The 12,609-nt window shown below is 40.9% G+C and overlaps 2 protein-coding genes across 3 annotated transcripts in view; one reads left to right on the top strand and one right to left on the bottom strand.

Annotated features, from left to right (window-relative positions):
• Nsl1 (NSL1, MIS12 kinetochore complex component) overlaps nt 1-561 on the bottom strand; it is a 34,061-nt gene extending 33,500 nt beyond the window's left edge. The window contains exon 1 of the mRNA XM_005374740.2: nt 293-561. Coding sequence (XP_005374797.1) covers nt 293-526 — 234 coding nt within the window. The 5' untranslated portion in view covers nt 527-561. The remainder of the gene's footprint in view (nt 1-292) is intronic.
• A 28-nt stretch (nt 562-589) lies between these two features.
• Tatdn3 (TatD DNase domain containing 3) overlaps nt 590-12,609 on the top strand; it is a 22,963-nt gene continuing 10,943 nt past the window's right edge. For both annotated transcript variants that reach the window (XM_005374738.2, XM_005374737.2), the window contains exons 1-8: nt 590-714; nt 2,453-2,485; nt 3,272-3,345; nt 4,014-4,098; nt 9,071-9,133; nt 10,602-10,711; nt 10,880-10,935; nt 12,074-12,186. In XM_005374738.2, the coding sequence (XP_005374795.1) occupies nt 649-714; nt 2,453-2,485; nt 3,272-3,345; nt 4,014-4,098; nt 9,071-9,133; nt 10,602-10,711; nt 10,880-10,935; nt 12,074-12,186 (600 nt within the window). In that variant the 5' untranslated portion in view covers nt 590-648. The remainder of the gene's footprint in view (nt 715-2,452; nt 2,486-3,271; nt 3,346-4,013; nt 4,099-9,070; nt 9,134-10,601; nt 10,712-10,879; nt 10,936-12,073; nt 12,187-12,609) is intronic.

The raw sequence follows: 12,609 nt of genomic DNA, 5'->3' as shown, positions 1-12,609 counted from the left end.
TACACAGGGTTAAGGGAAGTATTTTATTTCGGCTAAGCTCGCCTCTCTCGCCCCTCACGTTACTCGCACAGGTCGCCTGGACCCGCTGCCCGCCGCCCGGGACTACGCAAAGGGGAGCGCACAGCGGCCGCCAACTTCTGTTTCGTTCTCGCCCTCGCCATTCTCCGGCTGCTTCTCCCACAGCCCGCAACGCCGCGAACTCTGCCAAGGCCTGGGGAGGGCCTCACAGCCCTGAGTCTCGGGCCGTGGGCAAGGAGGTGGTAAATAAAGAGGCGGCTAACTCGGCCCGTACCCACTGCACGTCCCGCAGCGCGGCCTCCCGAATCTCCTCCGGCAACGCGTCCCCGAGGTTTTGCACGAAGCGGCGGCACAGTGCTAGGATTTCCGTCATGGCCCGCTTCGAGGTGCAGCGCACTCGGAAATCCTCTCGGGGAGCGGTGGGGACCGAGGCCTGGCTGTTTGTGCTCGCTGCTAACGCTTCGTCCAGCCGCGGGGTGCGGATCACTGGCTCAAAAGCCCCCGCCATTTTTTCCCCGTTTAAACTGCAGGCGGGGACTCTGGGAGCGGAAGGGCGTGTCCTCACGGGTGCAGCGAGCACGCTTCCGGTCGGAAGCTTGCGGCGCGGCTGCAGAAGCGTTCCAGATTCCTATGGGGGCGTCGGGCGTGGGGCTGGTGGATTGTCACTGTCACCTCTCGGACCCGGACTTCGATAGCGTATGTGAGGGCGAGGCGGGAATCAGGGCAGTGGGGAGGTCCCCGTCTTTCCCCTACAGATTTTCTTTGCTCTCTTTTAGCACGAAGCCCCACATTCCCCTCAGCCCCTTGTCTGTGACCCTTTGCGATCTGCCAGATTTCTTACTTAATCTCAACCACATCAAGTTTTCTTTCTGATCTAGTAAAACGACTGTCTCCACAAAGCGTATATTTGCCGTTCCTGGTTCCTGGAATCCTTTTTTCTACCCGCCTGGGATCGGGCTGTTTATCCTCAGGAATTGGTCACCCACTGATACCGTACGCCCCAGTTCTGATGGGGAGAGAAGCAAGGAGAACACACACACACACACACACACACACACACACACACACACGCACACACACTCAGATACAAAAATGTTTTTGCACGCTTGATTGGAAACTAAACACTAATAATAAAGAAGGAAGAGTAGATGTGTAGTTTCTTAAGAGGTGACATTTAAGGCTGGGAAGACAAAGAGGCAGCCAAGCAAGAGGGTGAATTACGGTGGTGAGGAAAGCGGGCAGGCTGCAGCGCCCAGACAGGATAGAATCTGACCCATTCCTGTTACTGAAAGGCTGCCCTGATGAGCTAGGAGGAAGAGTGAAACAAGACCGGGCAAGTTTGCAGGAGAGCCGGGATGGGGGGATATTAGTGAAATAGGTCAGTATAGAATTTGGAATGCATAGGAAACAGTTTTGATCCATTAAAGGTGACGATTTTGTATAAGAGAAAGACAAGATCGGATACCCATATATCTTACTGTTTTGCTGCTTTGTAGCAAATAAATGGAGGGGAGTGGAAGCTAGTCCAGTTAGAGGTGTTGCCCTGTATAGATCAGAGCCATGGTGCGTAGTACTGTGATGGTAGAGCAAGGGAGTCTGAGAAGTAGATGTAGTCAAGAAGCAGATGTAGCCAAGATACATTTTAGAGACAGAGTCCATAGTATCGTGAGGGCTATTTTAGAGATGGGATCCATAGTACATGTTGAGGAATTGGATGTGGAGAGCAAGAAAGAGGAAAGAATTGAGGATAGCCCACATTTTTAGCTTGTGTTATGGAGAAGATGGTAGTGCTGTTTCCTGAGATAAGTGGAGAAGAAGGTGTGGGAGTGGGGAGATGGCGGAAGGAATAGGTTGCAGGAAGAACAGATTTGCATTTGGGACAGATTGGAAAGCCTGATCCCACCCAAGCAGAGAGGTCATCTAGTTACTTTTAAACGTGAGGCATGATTTCAGGAGAGTTATAAGTTGAACATTAAAGTTGGGGGTCCAGCATAATGACATTTAAAACCACAAGAACATATGAGATGACTGAAGGTGAGTGCGGAGAAAAGAGGAGCGGGTCCAGAGATCAGAAAGGGGGGCGGGCAGAAGAGGAGACAAAAAGGAGCCACCAGTGAGAGAATGCTGTTGTGGAGTCCAATAATGGAAAGCACTTAAACAAGAGTAGGCAAATGAGGGGTAGAGTGAGAGGAGGACAGAGAAATGTGTTTGTGTGTGGCAACAGAAGTTTCTGTTTTAGTGCAGTGGGAAAAGCAGCTAGCCCTTCCTGAAAGTAAGAGGAAACAGGAAATGGGTGAGTGTAGGGTTTTGCTTTCCACCACCCCATTCCTTGCTAACATTGTCCTTCTTGGTACCTCAGCTGCACCGATATATGTACCCAGAGAGCAGTTACTTACTCATCGAAAATAATGCTGATTGCTTTTGCTTCCTTTAGGATCTGGAGGATGTGTTGGAGAAAGCCAAGAAGGTAAGTCAGTACCTGTAATGGCCCCCTTGTTTGTTTTCCCTATGACATCAAGTTGGCTTAGCTTGGCATACTGCCTTGTTTAGATATGCTGTGTTTATATATTTGATGGTAATGTTGCTTCATTAGTTACTAATAGGTAGCATTTACTAAGTGTTTACGATGTGCCAAGCACTGAACTAAACCCATTCTAAACTTATCTCACTTTGTGTTTCAGTTTTCTGAGGAAGTTACTATTTTATAGCCAGTCATTCCCCCACTAGATAATTGAGGGAGCTAAGACCTAAAGATTAGTAACTGGTCTGAAGACACACACTAGGAAAGTGATAGAGACAGATTAATCCGAATTGAGAATGTGTCCAGAAGCCAACCTGGTTATCAGCACTATGGAACAAATTGGTCCCCTTGTTAGTCCTTAAATTCATATTATTCTGGAGATACGGGATGTATTATTAAAGCTTTCTGAAACATTTTGATTTGTAAGGAAAAATTACTCATTTTTGGAGGTGTTTAAAAATTTATTGCAACTAGCAATATGCAGACTTCTCAGAAATTGATATATAGAACCAGAAATGGTTGTTAATACAGTTTTACATAGAGCAACTTCCAGGTAAATTAGATGTATGGATTTTAGGATCACATACGCCTAATGATCTTGGGCAAGTTATTTGATTACATTCTAAACCTAACTCCTAGGTTTATGTAGATTAAATGAGGTAATATTTATATTTCACTTGATTTGTATTAACTGTGTTATTTAAGACTCTTAACTATCTGTATTTTTTTCAGGCCAACATTGTGGCCCTTGTGGCAGTTGCTGAACATTCAGGAGAATTTGAAAAGATTATTCAACTTTCAGAAAGGTGCTACTTTTAATTAAATTTTTGAAGAATTGCTAATAAGAACATGATTATGATGTTAGATTTATAATACAAGAGACCTATTTTAAAGAGAGTGAGGAGAAAACCTATTAACATAGGCCCAAAAAGAGATTATTTTCTGCTTGTTCTTCAGAATGACATCTATTGGGACTTGGCCTAACCCCCAATCTCCTACAACAAGTTACTACAAAGGCTTAAATAAAGGGACAAGTGGTATGGTTTTGGGGGAGTCCAGGAAGGTCAAAAGTCTGGGAGTAAACACCCTCTAGGAGTAAAACAAAGACTCTTGCAATCACTGTATTTATTGGGTTTCACAGATTTGGGAGTGCAGGAAGAAGAGCGCACAACAAAGCTGCGAAAATGACCAAGGTCTTGGAAACAAAGGCAGTAAATTTTTCCAATTAAGAGAACTGTTTGATCTCTAAGGTTGACAGTTTTATTGCTCTGGAATAGGGAGCGTCAGTAGCCCCTCTCCCAGCAGCCTCAGCTGTAGTGTTATCTTGACTTCAGGACACTGTGAGTGAGAACTTTTCCAACACCACTAGAGGGCCCTTCATGGTTGTCAGTTTAACCATTACATAGCCTGGTCTCTGACAGACATCACAGTCTCCTAGCTTATTATTCCTCTTCATTTTTCTCTCTATTTTCAGGTACAGTGGGTTCATTTTGCCCTGCCTAGGTGTTCATCCAGTGCAGGGGCTTTCACCAGAAGACCAAAGAAGTGTCACATTAAAGGTAACAGTTAGATAAACCAAAAACCATAAAAAATGATAACTTTGGCCTAATAATCCTCTTCTTTCTAGTTTATCATCTAAGAAAATCACCCAAAAGAAGCATTGCCTTCTTTTACAGATATTTTCACTGCAACATTATCTGTAATAGAGAAAAATGGAAACAGCCTAGGGCTTCAGAAATAAAGGAATCACTGGCTAACTTTTAGTGTTAAATAGAATGCATTTATAGAAAACGTTTATCATAATAGGGATAAAAACAGGACACCAAATAGTGTATGGAATTTTAGTAATACACATGTAAAAACATAGTTTATAAAGGAAACAACTGGAAAGAAAACACAGAAATGATGGTAATTATAATGATCTGGTAGAATTTTTTTTTTTGTATCGGAATCAAACGTACGAACTCGCGCTTTCGGGCAGGCGCTGTGCCACTGAGCTAAATCCCCAGCCCCAATCTGGTGGAATTGTAGGTGACTTTTTCCATATTTTTTTGTTCTGTGGTCATACTGCTTTTGCAAAAAAAAAAAAAAAAAAGGTGAATTAGGGAATTAGGAAAAGAAAGATACAGATTCATAGGGGCTCTACACTAAGGAGACAGATGAGTTCAAGTCAGTGGTGGTCTCTTCTCTGAAGGTGGGCAACTCTGAGGAGTGCCCTTGATCTACCAAATTACTGCATTTATGCTCTGTACAAACCCTCCCCACCTGGTCTCACTGACTCACACCCACTCATGTGGCTTATGCTTCATGCTTATGTCTAGACTTAGTACCACCAAGACACTCAATTTCTTGGGTGCTTTATTGCATAATAGAATGGGAATTGATAGTCCCATTCCAAAGATGTACTGTTTGATACCTGTGAATAAATTAAGATACAGGCATTATTTTTATGATAGTGTATTTGTGTCCTCCCCTGAAGATAGCCAGCACTGCTCCGCATTTGTTTGTTTCGGTACTAGGGTTTGAATCCTTCTCACTGAACCACATCCCTAGCCCTTTTTTATTTTTTATTTTGCTGTGTGGTCTCACTAGTTGCTAGGTTGCTCAGGCTGGGTTTGAATTTACAATCCTGCATCAGCCTCCTGGAGTGCTGGGATTAGAGGCATCCATCATCCTATCTGGCTAGTTCTTATTTCAAAACAAATTAATTGTAAGCACTTCAGGGAAAAACACATATTCTACTGTTCTCCTGAGTTGTTGAATGTGATACAATTAGCTGAATTGCATCAGCATTGCAGTTCCCAAAATATTGAGAATCAGCAAGAGCACAGTATGGACTCTGCAGTACCTGTACTGTTTATGTAGAGGTTTATGCCGTAGGCATTCCTTATTTAATCAGCTAGTGTTTACTGAGCATCTGCTATTGCCAGCCACTGCTTTCAGCACTGGAGAGAGAGTCCTCTCTTGGAATCAAAAATCTAGATGGGGCAGACAACCCACACTGAATGCAAAAAGGAAAACTTGAGATAGTGCTATTGGGGGGAAGCTGGGTCCTAACATGCTGAGGTCTGTTGCAAAAGACTGGCCACACACCTTGATTCTTTGTGTCTGATGAAAGATTGTAAGTAATACACATAGACCATCATCCTATAGGGTATAGCTAGAGTTTATTGCTCAGTCATGGCCTTTCAGAAAGCGCAAGAAAGGCTACACCTCAAGCATGAAGGTGGGCAAATGGCAGTTGCGCTGACCGAGCATTTGGATTACATTTATGTGATAAACTGAGTCTTTCAAGGAACGTTATTTCCCTCCTTAGAGGTCATTGTTCCTGTGCAGATAAAATGGGCCATGCTGGCCTACTCTTGAGAGAAGTCCCTGCATACTCCTGAGCTGGATGTTTCCATTTAGTTTGTTTCGAAGCCTTCAGGTTTGTCTGGCCCTTTATCCATGGTCTGGACTTTGCAGGGGCAGTGGGCTTTATCAGGACACTTGAAGGATGTTACATTCTCTTAAGATAAAGTTTGAAACCATGAACGTGCATAGATTTTATCTACAGCTAATAATTAGAAAGCCAAGGGGAAAAACATGGCAGGTCTTCTCAGCTTTTCCATTGGCGCAGTTGTCTGTCTCCAGGCTTTCTAATGCCCAAGTTTCTGCCTAATAGCACTAAGTGCTTTGAAGACTGTGAGATAGGGGTTATAGATACTGATTTTTAATGATTTTGCATGCCTGTAATCCCAGCACTTGGAAAGCTGAGGCAGGAAGATTGCCACAAGTTTGAAGCCCGTTTGGGCTACATAGGGAGACCATGTCTCAAAACAAAACAAAAACAAAAACAAAAACAAAACACCCACAGCAACAAAACCAAACAAATGAAAATAATGCTGTCATCAGGAAAGGCTTGTGAGCTGCACCCTGATGTCGCAAAGGACTTGGCAACACAGAGAAGTTAAGAGTATCAAAAGTAAAGGAAACCTCAAAGCACAAAGACCCTCAAGCCCAGTTAGAGCAAGAAGCAGGAAGGAAGCCGAAGTGGCAGGAGCGAGGGGCAGAGTGACAGTGGATGGCTTGGAGGGCCTGGGTGGAGAGCTCATACAGGACCTTGCTGGATTTGAGTTTTTGGGGAATGCAGATTTTAAGTGAGGAGTAGCAGGATGTGACTCACATTTAAGGAGATCCCCTTGAGTGTGAATTGGGCAAAAAAGAGAGAATCAAGCTGTGTCAGTTGTCCGTTAAAGAGGATGCTGGATCAGACGAGATCAGTGCAGGCAAAGTGGGTGGGTTTGGCATGGATTTGGCATGAACGTAGAACCCACAGAGCTGTTGACTTACAAAACTAATTAACATATCAGTGATATATACATAATTTTTGATTCTCAAAGCAGATATGAGCAGGTGAGATTTCAGAATATCTCTCCGGAATAGACCAGAACTAAGGAGAGTTAGCTTTGTTATATTCTACCTGCACTTATAGTCTATACCAAAGTTTAGTCTTGTCCTACTTACCAGACTAGACGCTTCTTTAAATCAGGAGTAATTATACTTGGTTGCATCCTTAAAACCTTCCAAAATATGTGGTACAAAATTAGATATGTAGTACCCACTCATCGGTTCATCAAAAAATTGCCTGGCATCACACAACTCTTTCAGCATCTTCCTGAATTTTCACCCAGTCAGTAGCTGTCATTACTGGCACAGCGTAGGCAGCAGACTCCGCGGTGCACCTTGGTTCACCAGTCACAGCCACTGCTTCCCGCAGGCAGGGCCTGTGAGCTGCAGTCACTGCTAGACCTGCCACACCTCAGACGTTCCTGTGAAACGCCTGACCCCTGTACCAAAGATTTGGAAAGATTTGTCATTATTTAAAGATCATTCTCAATAAATCTCTTTCCTCCTTCCCTTTCGTCCTCCTTCCTTCCTCTTCTTCCTTCTTGACTGCCATTTTTTTACCTCCCTCCTTTCTTATTTCAGCAGCATGGGCTTTGAAGCCAGAGAGACCTGGCTTATTGGCTTCGGTGATCTATGGCACTTACTTAACTTTGCCAAGTCTCAATTTCCTCATTTATAAATGTTCAGTAATTATATAATTACTCCCCAAGCGTAGGGTATGGGGAAAGGAATAGTTTTTAAAAACCTATAATAGAACCATTAGCTGTTAAGGAGCTTGAAACTATACGGGAATAGGGAAATGGGAATAGAAATGAAGTCAGACATAGACCTGTGTGGTTAAGCTTGGTGGTGCATGCCTGTAATGCCAGCATTAGGGAGCCTGAGGCAGGAGGATTGCTGTGAGTTCAAGGCCAGCCTGGGCTACGTAGTGAGTTCAAGACTACATAGCAAGACCCTGTCTTAAACAGACAGGCAGGGGCTGGGGATTTAGCTCAGTGGCACAATGCCTGCCTGGCAAGTGCAAGGTTGTGAGTTCGATTTCCGGTACCGGAAAAAAAACCAAAGCCAAAAAAAAAAACAGACAAAAAAGTAATACATACATGAGTATCCTTATATTTTTACAGCTACTGAGATAAAGACTAGATGAACTTCTCTAGATCTAAGAGATATGGAATAGTTTGGACATTTGATCCAGAAAAGCCTTGTCGGACATGATTTCACCTCTTCAGCTTGTTGTCAGATAGCTTTTCTGATAGCTACAGTTATATACCCATTGCTTCTTACAACAATGTCAATTCTTCATCAAGCCCACTAGAATATATTTCTAAGGTCGGCCTCTTTCTCCCTCCCTCCCAACTCTCTTCCTGTCCCTCTGTTATCTGCTTTATCTCCCTTTTCTTTCTTTTTTTTTTTTTTTTCTCTGGTACCGGGAACCGAACTCACGACCTTGCGCTTGCCAGGCAGGCGCTTTGCTGCTGAGCTAAATCCCCAGCCCCCTATGTCCCTTTTCTTAATTCTTTCTTATTCTGATTATCATCAGAAGTACTTTGCAATTTACATGTCCTAAACTGAAATCCACAAAATAGTTTAAAAGTTACCTGGAACGTTTTCCCTACTTTAGAGGGGAGCCCTCCCAGAGCACATTCTCCGAAATGGAGAAGGTAGTATCACTGAAACTCATGTGACACAGTTACTTTGGTAGTTCACAGACAAGTTGATATTGTTGAACTTTTAGGACAAATAGGGTAAGCAAGACCATAGAGACAAAAGAAAACAATGAAAAGAGCAAAAGAGGCACTGTACAGGATTATCGCTATTAGAAATTTATGAACCACTAAGGGGAGAATATAATACAATATAATCCCAACCGCTCGCATGCAGAGGTGACCACCTGATGGCTCACTTTTCTCCACTATGCCAGAAAACCCACATTGATTTACTCTTTCTCAGCTATTCCAGGAAATCCAAGTCAGATCCTAACTGCCAGGAAATGCCTCCTAAAGAGGAGGTGATGTGTAAGTGGGAATCTTCATAAAAGCCGTATTCTTGTAACCTGAGTATAGAGCCTGGCATGTAATAGCCTTCACTTATGCAATTTTAATTTTCTTCTTCCACTGTAATAACTTTACTCTTTTCCTCTAGGATCTGGATGCAGCTTTGCCTGTTATTGAAAATTACAAGGATCAGTTGTTAGCAATTGGAGAGGTAAAGACGCATTAGCAGACCAAACAACCAGATGTCTATATGATAATAATCCTTAGTTCAGTATTGGTGATTATAACTGACTGGGGTAATTACATTTACTCGTTCAGCTGAGTAATAATTTGGATTTTTTTTTTGGTACCAGGAATCGAACTCAGGACCTTGGGCTTGCCAGGCAGGCACTGTGCCACTGAGCTATATCCCTGGCCCAATAATTACTTGTTGGTACTTCCTCAGTAAGCAAGAACTTGTAGTGATAAAACAATACAAAGTCTTCCAGGGTAGACTTATCTTCATGGGAAAAAAATAATGCTAATTGTATATCTAAATAACACCTTTTTTTTTTCTCCTTAAATATTTTCTGTTTAAATATTGCTTAAAGTTTTGCTTAAATATCTGGTGAGTTAAAATAGTACGTGTAATACTTCGTAAGTAATGTTTTTATATTTTTATTTTAAAGAGTAGTAAAAAAAGAACAATAGCAAAATACTAACATCACAGACATAAACAAAAGAAAACAACATAAAAAATGATACAGTGTTTCAAAACAAAATGATAGGAATTATCAGTGGGTGCTATATTACATATACATATTGTTATCTTCAACTGAGTTGCTCAGATTACCAGATGTAAGAATGTAAGATTGTTCAAACCATTAAAGAGAATAAAATATAGTTATTAAATAAAACATTAGAGACAGTACAGAGTTTCACTAGACAAGATGGTAGGAATTCAGCAGTGGTTGTTCCACTGTATATTGTTTTCTTCAAATCAGTTGCTCAGATTACCAGATATAAGCATGCAACGTAAGTAATTTAAAAGCATACTTTAAATAGCGTTTTAAATAATTTGTAGTGGTACTATGTCACCCAGTAATAAATTTCATTTCCCACTAAACATAAAAGATAAGGATAACACTTAAACTCAGAACATAAATATGGAATACAGGTCGAAATAACATCAAAGGAGGCAGTCATTAATCTGGGTGTAGCACATTTAAAATGTGCCTGCTTGGAATTGAGATGTACTGTAAGTATAAAGCACACAGTGAGTTTCAAAGTTTTAGTACAAACTGCGTATAGTGGCACACACCTATAATCCCAGCACTTGGGAGTCTGAGGCAGGAGGATTACTGTGAATTTGAGGCCAACCTGCACTACATAGTGAGTTCATGGGCAGCCTGAACTACGTAGTGAAACCCTGTCTCAAAAAACCAAACCAAAAGAAAAAGAAAAACTTAAGTTTAGTACAATAAAAAAATCTGCATGTGTTTATGTGAATATACATACATAAATAACTCATTTTTACATTGATTATATATTAAAGTAATGTTTTCAATCCACTGGGTAAAGTATATTATTAAAGTTAATTTCACCTATTTTTAGTTAATATTTTTCATGTGGCTACAGGACTGATTCACAGTATCTCTTTTGGAGCTCATATATGTAATTGGTTTGTTTTTCTCCTGTAGGTTGGACTAGATTTCTCTCCCAGATTTGCTGGCACTGATGAACAGAAGGAAGAGCAAAGACAAGTCCTAATCAGACAGATCCAACTAGCCAAGAGACTAAACTTGCCTTTGTAAGTTAATTAATAATTTTTTATGATAATAGCTATAGACCAAGTTAAATAACGTTCTAAGAGTCCTCCTGAAATGGAACTGTGCATCATTTTTTTCTAAATTATTTTATAGAACAAAAATAAAATTCAGAGCTTTAAAAGTATTAAAAGGAATTTTCTTTTAAACAGAAATGTTCACTCACGCTCTGCTGGGAGACCTACCATCAACCTCTTACGTGAGCAAGGTATTTAGCCTCCTGAAAGAAATGTGTCTAAGTTTGACAACGCTGGTTCATGTTCTCATGGAACAAGCCATGTTTTAATTTGATTTCGTAAAGGGAAAGGAATGGGGCGGCACCAGTTGTTCTTAAAGTAAAAATCTATCTTATAGCATTAAGCCGGGTGTGGTGGCGCATGCCTGTAATCCCAGCACACTGGAGGCTGAGGCAGGAGGATCGTTGCAAGTTTGAGACCAGCCTGGGCTGCAAAGTGAGCTCAAGGCCAGCCTGCACTGCATAGCCAGACCCTGTCTCAAAAAGACATAAAAAAACCCACACACACACAACTATCTTACAGCATTATCTATCACACTTTAAAAAATGCCACCCACAGTATGAAATACATTTTGAGACATACACATGTAAATAAAACTGACCGAAGTTTTACAAGCAGTATATAATTGTGTACCTGTGTATAGGTATGTTAAGTGTAGGTATATGTGTAGATAAATGCACTCATTGATTGGTTATGACCTCCTAAGTTTGTTTCTTAACTCATAGTATCATAACCCACTAATTGTCACACTTAACATTTGAAAACACTGTAAAATAATGAAATAAAGGTAATTACCTGCAACTAGAAAGCACTGTATTTCTGAGTGATGAACACTGAACCCTTCTAGAATCCCTGAAAGTGTAATTTTTGTGCAGGGCGAGCAACCATCCTTTCAGAACTGGAGTTGGTTTTGTGAAGCCAACTCTGGCTTCTTAATTCATGAGTCATTTAGTTTTCCATTTTTTCTCCCCCTAACATTTTTGTTGGAAAAAATCAATTTGACTAAAAATCTCTTATTAGGAACAATCATGACAGTTCACAGATTTCCAGAAAGGATAAAATGGTATATGAAGTTTAAGCAATGGTTTCAAAATCTGATTTTGAATTTTATTTAATAGTTTTATTCTGAAGATTAAGAATTTATTTTTATTCTGCTCTTTGAACACTGTATCCTTATCTACCCCTATTATGCTTATCACAGAATCTCATCTTTATCATGATGTCCAACACTTAATTAAAATGTCAGATCTCTGTTGTTCAGCTTGAGTAACAGGAAAACCTGTTGTTAAGGAAATAAAATGGACTCTGATTTCTCTTGAATTTTCGGAGGTGCCGACAAGGTACTGCTGCATGCATTTGACGGTCGACCTTCTGTAGCCATGGAGGGTGTAAAAGCTGGGTACTTCTTCTCGATTCCACCATCTATCATAAGGAGTGGACAGGTAGGTTCTTTTGTTAAAATGTAGCTAAGACTTTGAGAAATACAATTTAAAATATAAGCTTTGACAACATACTTGTGATACTATTCTAGTTGCATTTTAACAATTAACCTTATGTCACTGTCCCACACATATTAACTAAAAAATGTACCTAAGACCTGAATATAAGAACTAAAATTAAAAAACTCTCAGAAGAAAGCACATCTACATTTTTTGACTTTAGATTAGGCAGTAGTTTCCTAAATACGATACCCCAAAGCCCAAGCAACCAAAGAAAAACATACCCATAGGAATGGGTATGTTGGGAATCACCTAAATTTAAAACCTACACAATAAAAAAGACTGTTATACTTCTGTACACACTATCCATAAAGTGAAAAGACAACCCACAGAAAGAGAAAAAAATATTTGCAAATCATGTACTCA

Source organism: Chinchilla lanigera, unplaced genomic scaffold (assembly GCF_000276665.1).
Source record: "Chinchilla lanigera isolate Chin_1 unplaced genomic scaffold, ChiLan1.0 scaffold00005, whole genome shotgun sequence".
Lineage (NCBI taxonomy): Eukaryota > Metazoa > Chordata > Mammalia > Rodentia > Chinchillidae > Chinchilla > Chinchilla lanigera.
This window is presented reverse-complemented; position numbering and strand designations above follow the sequence as displayed.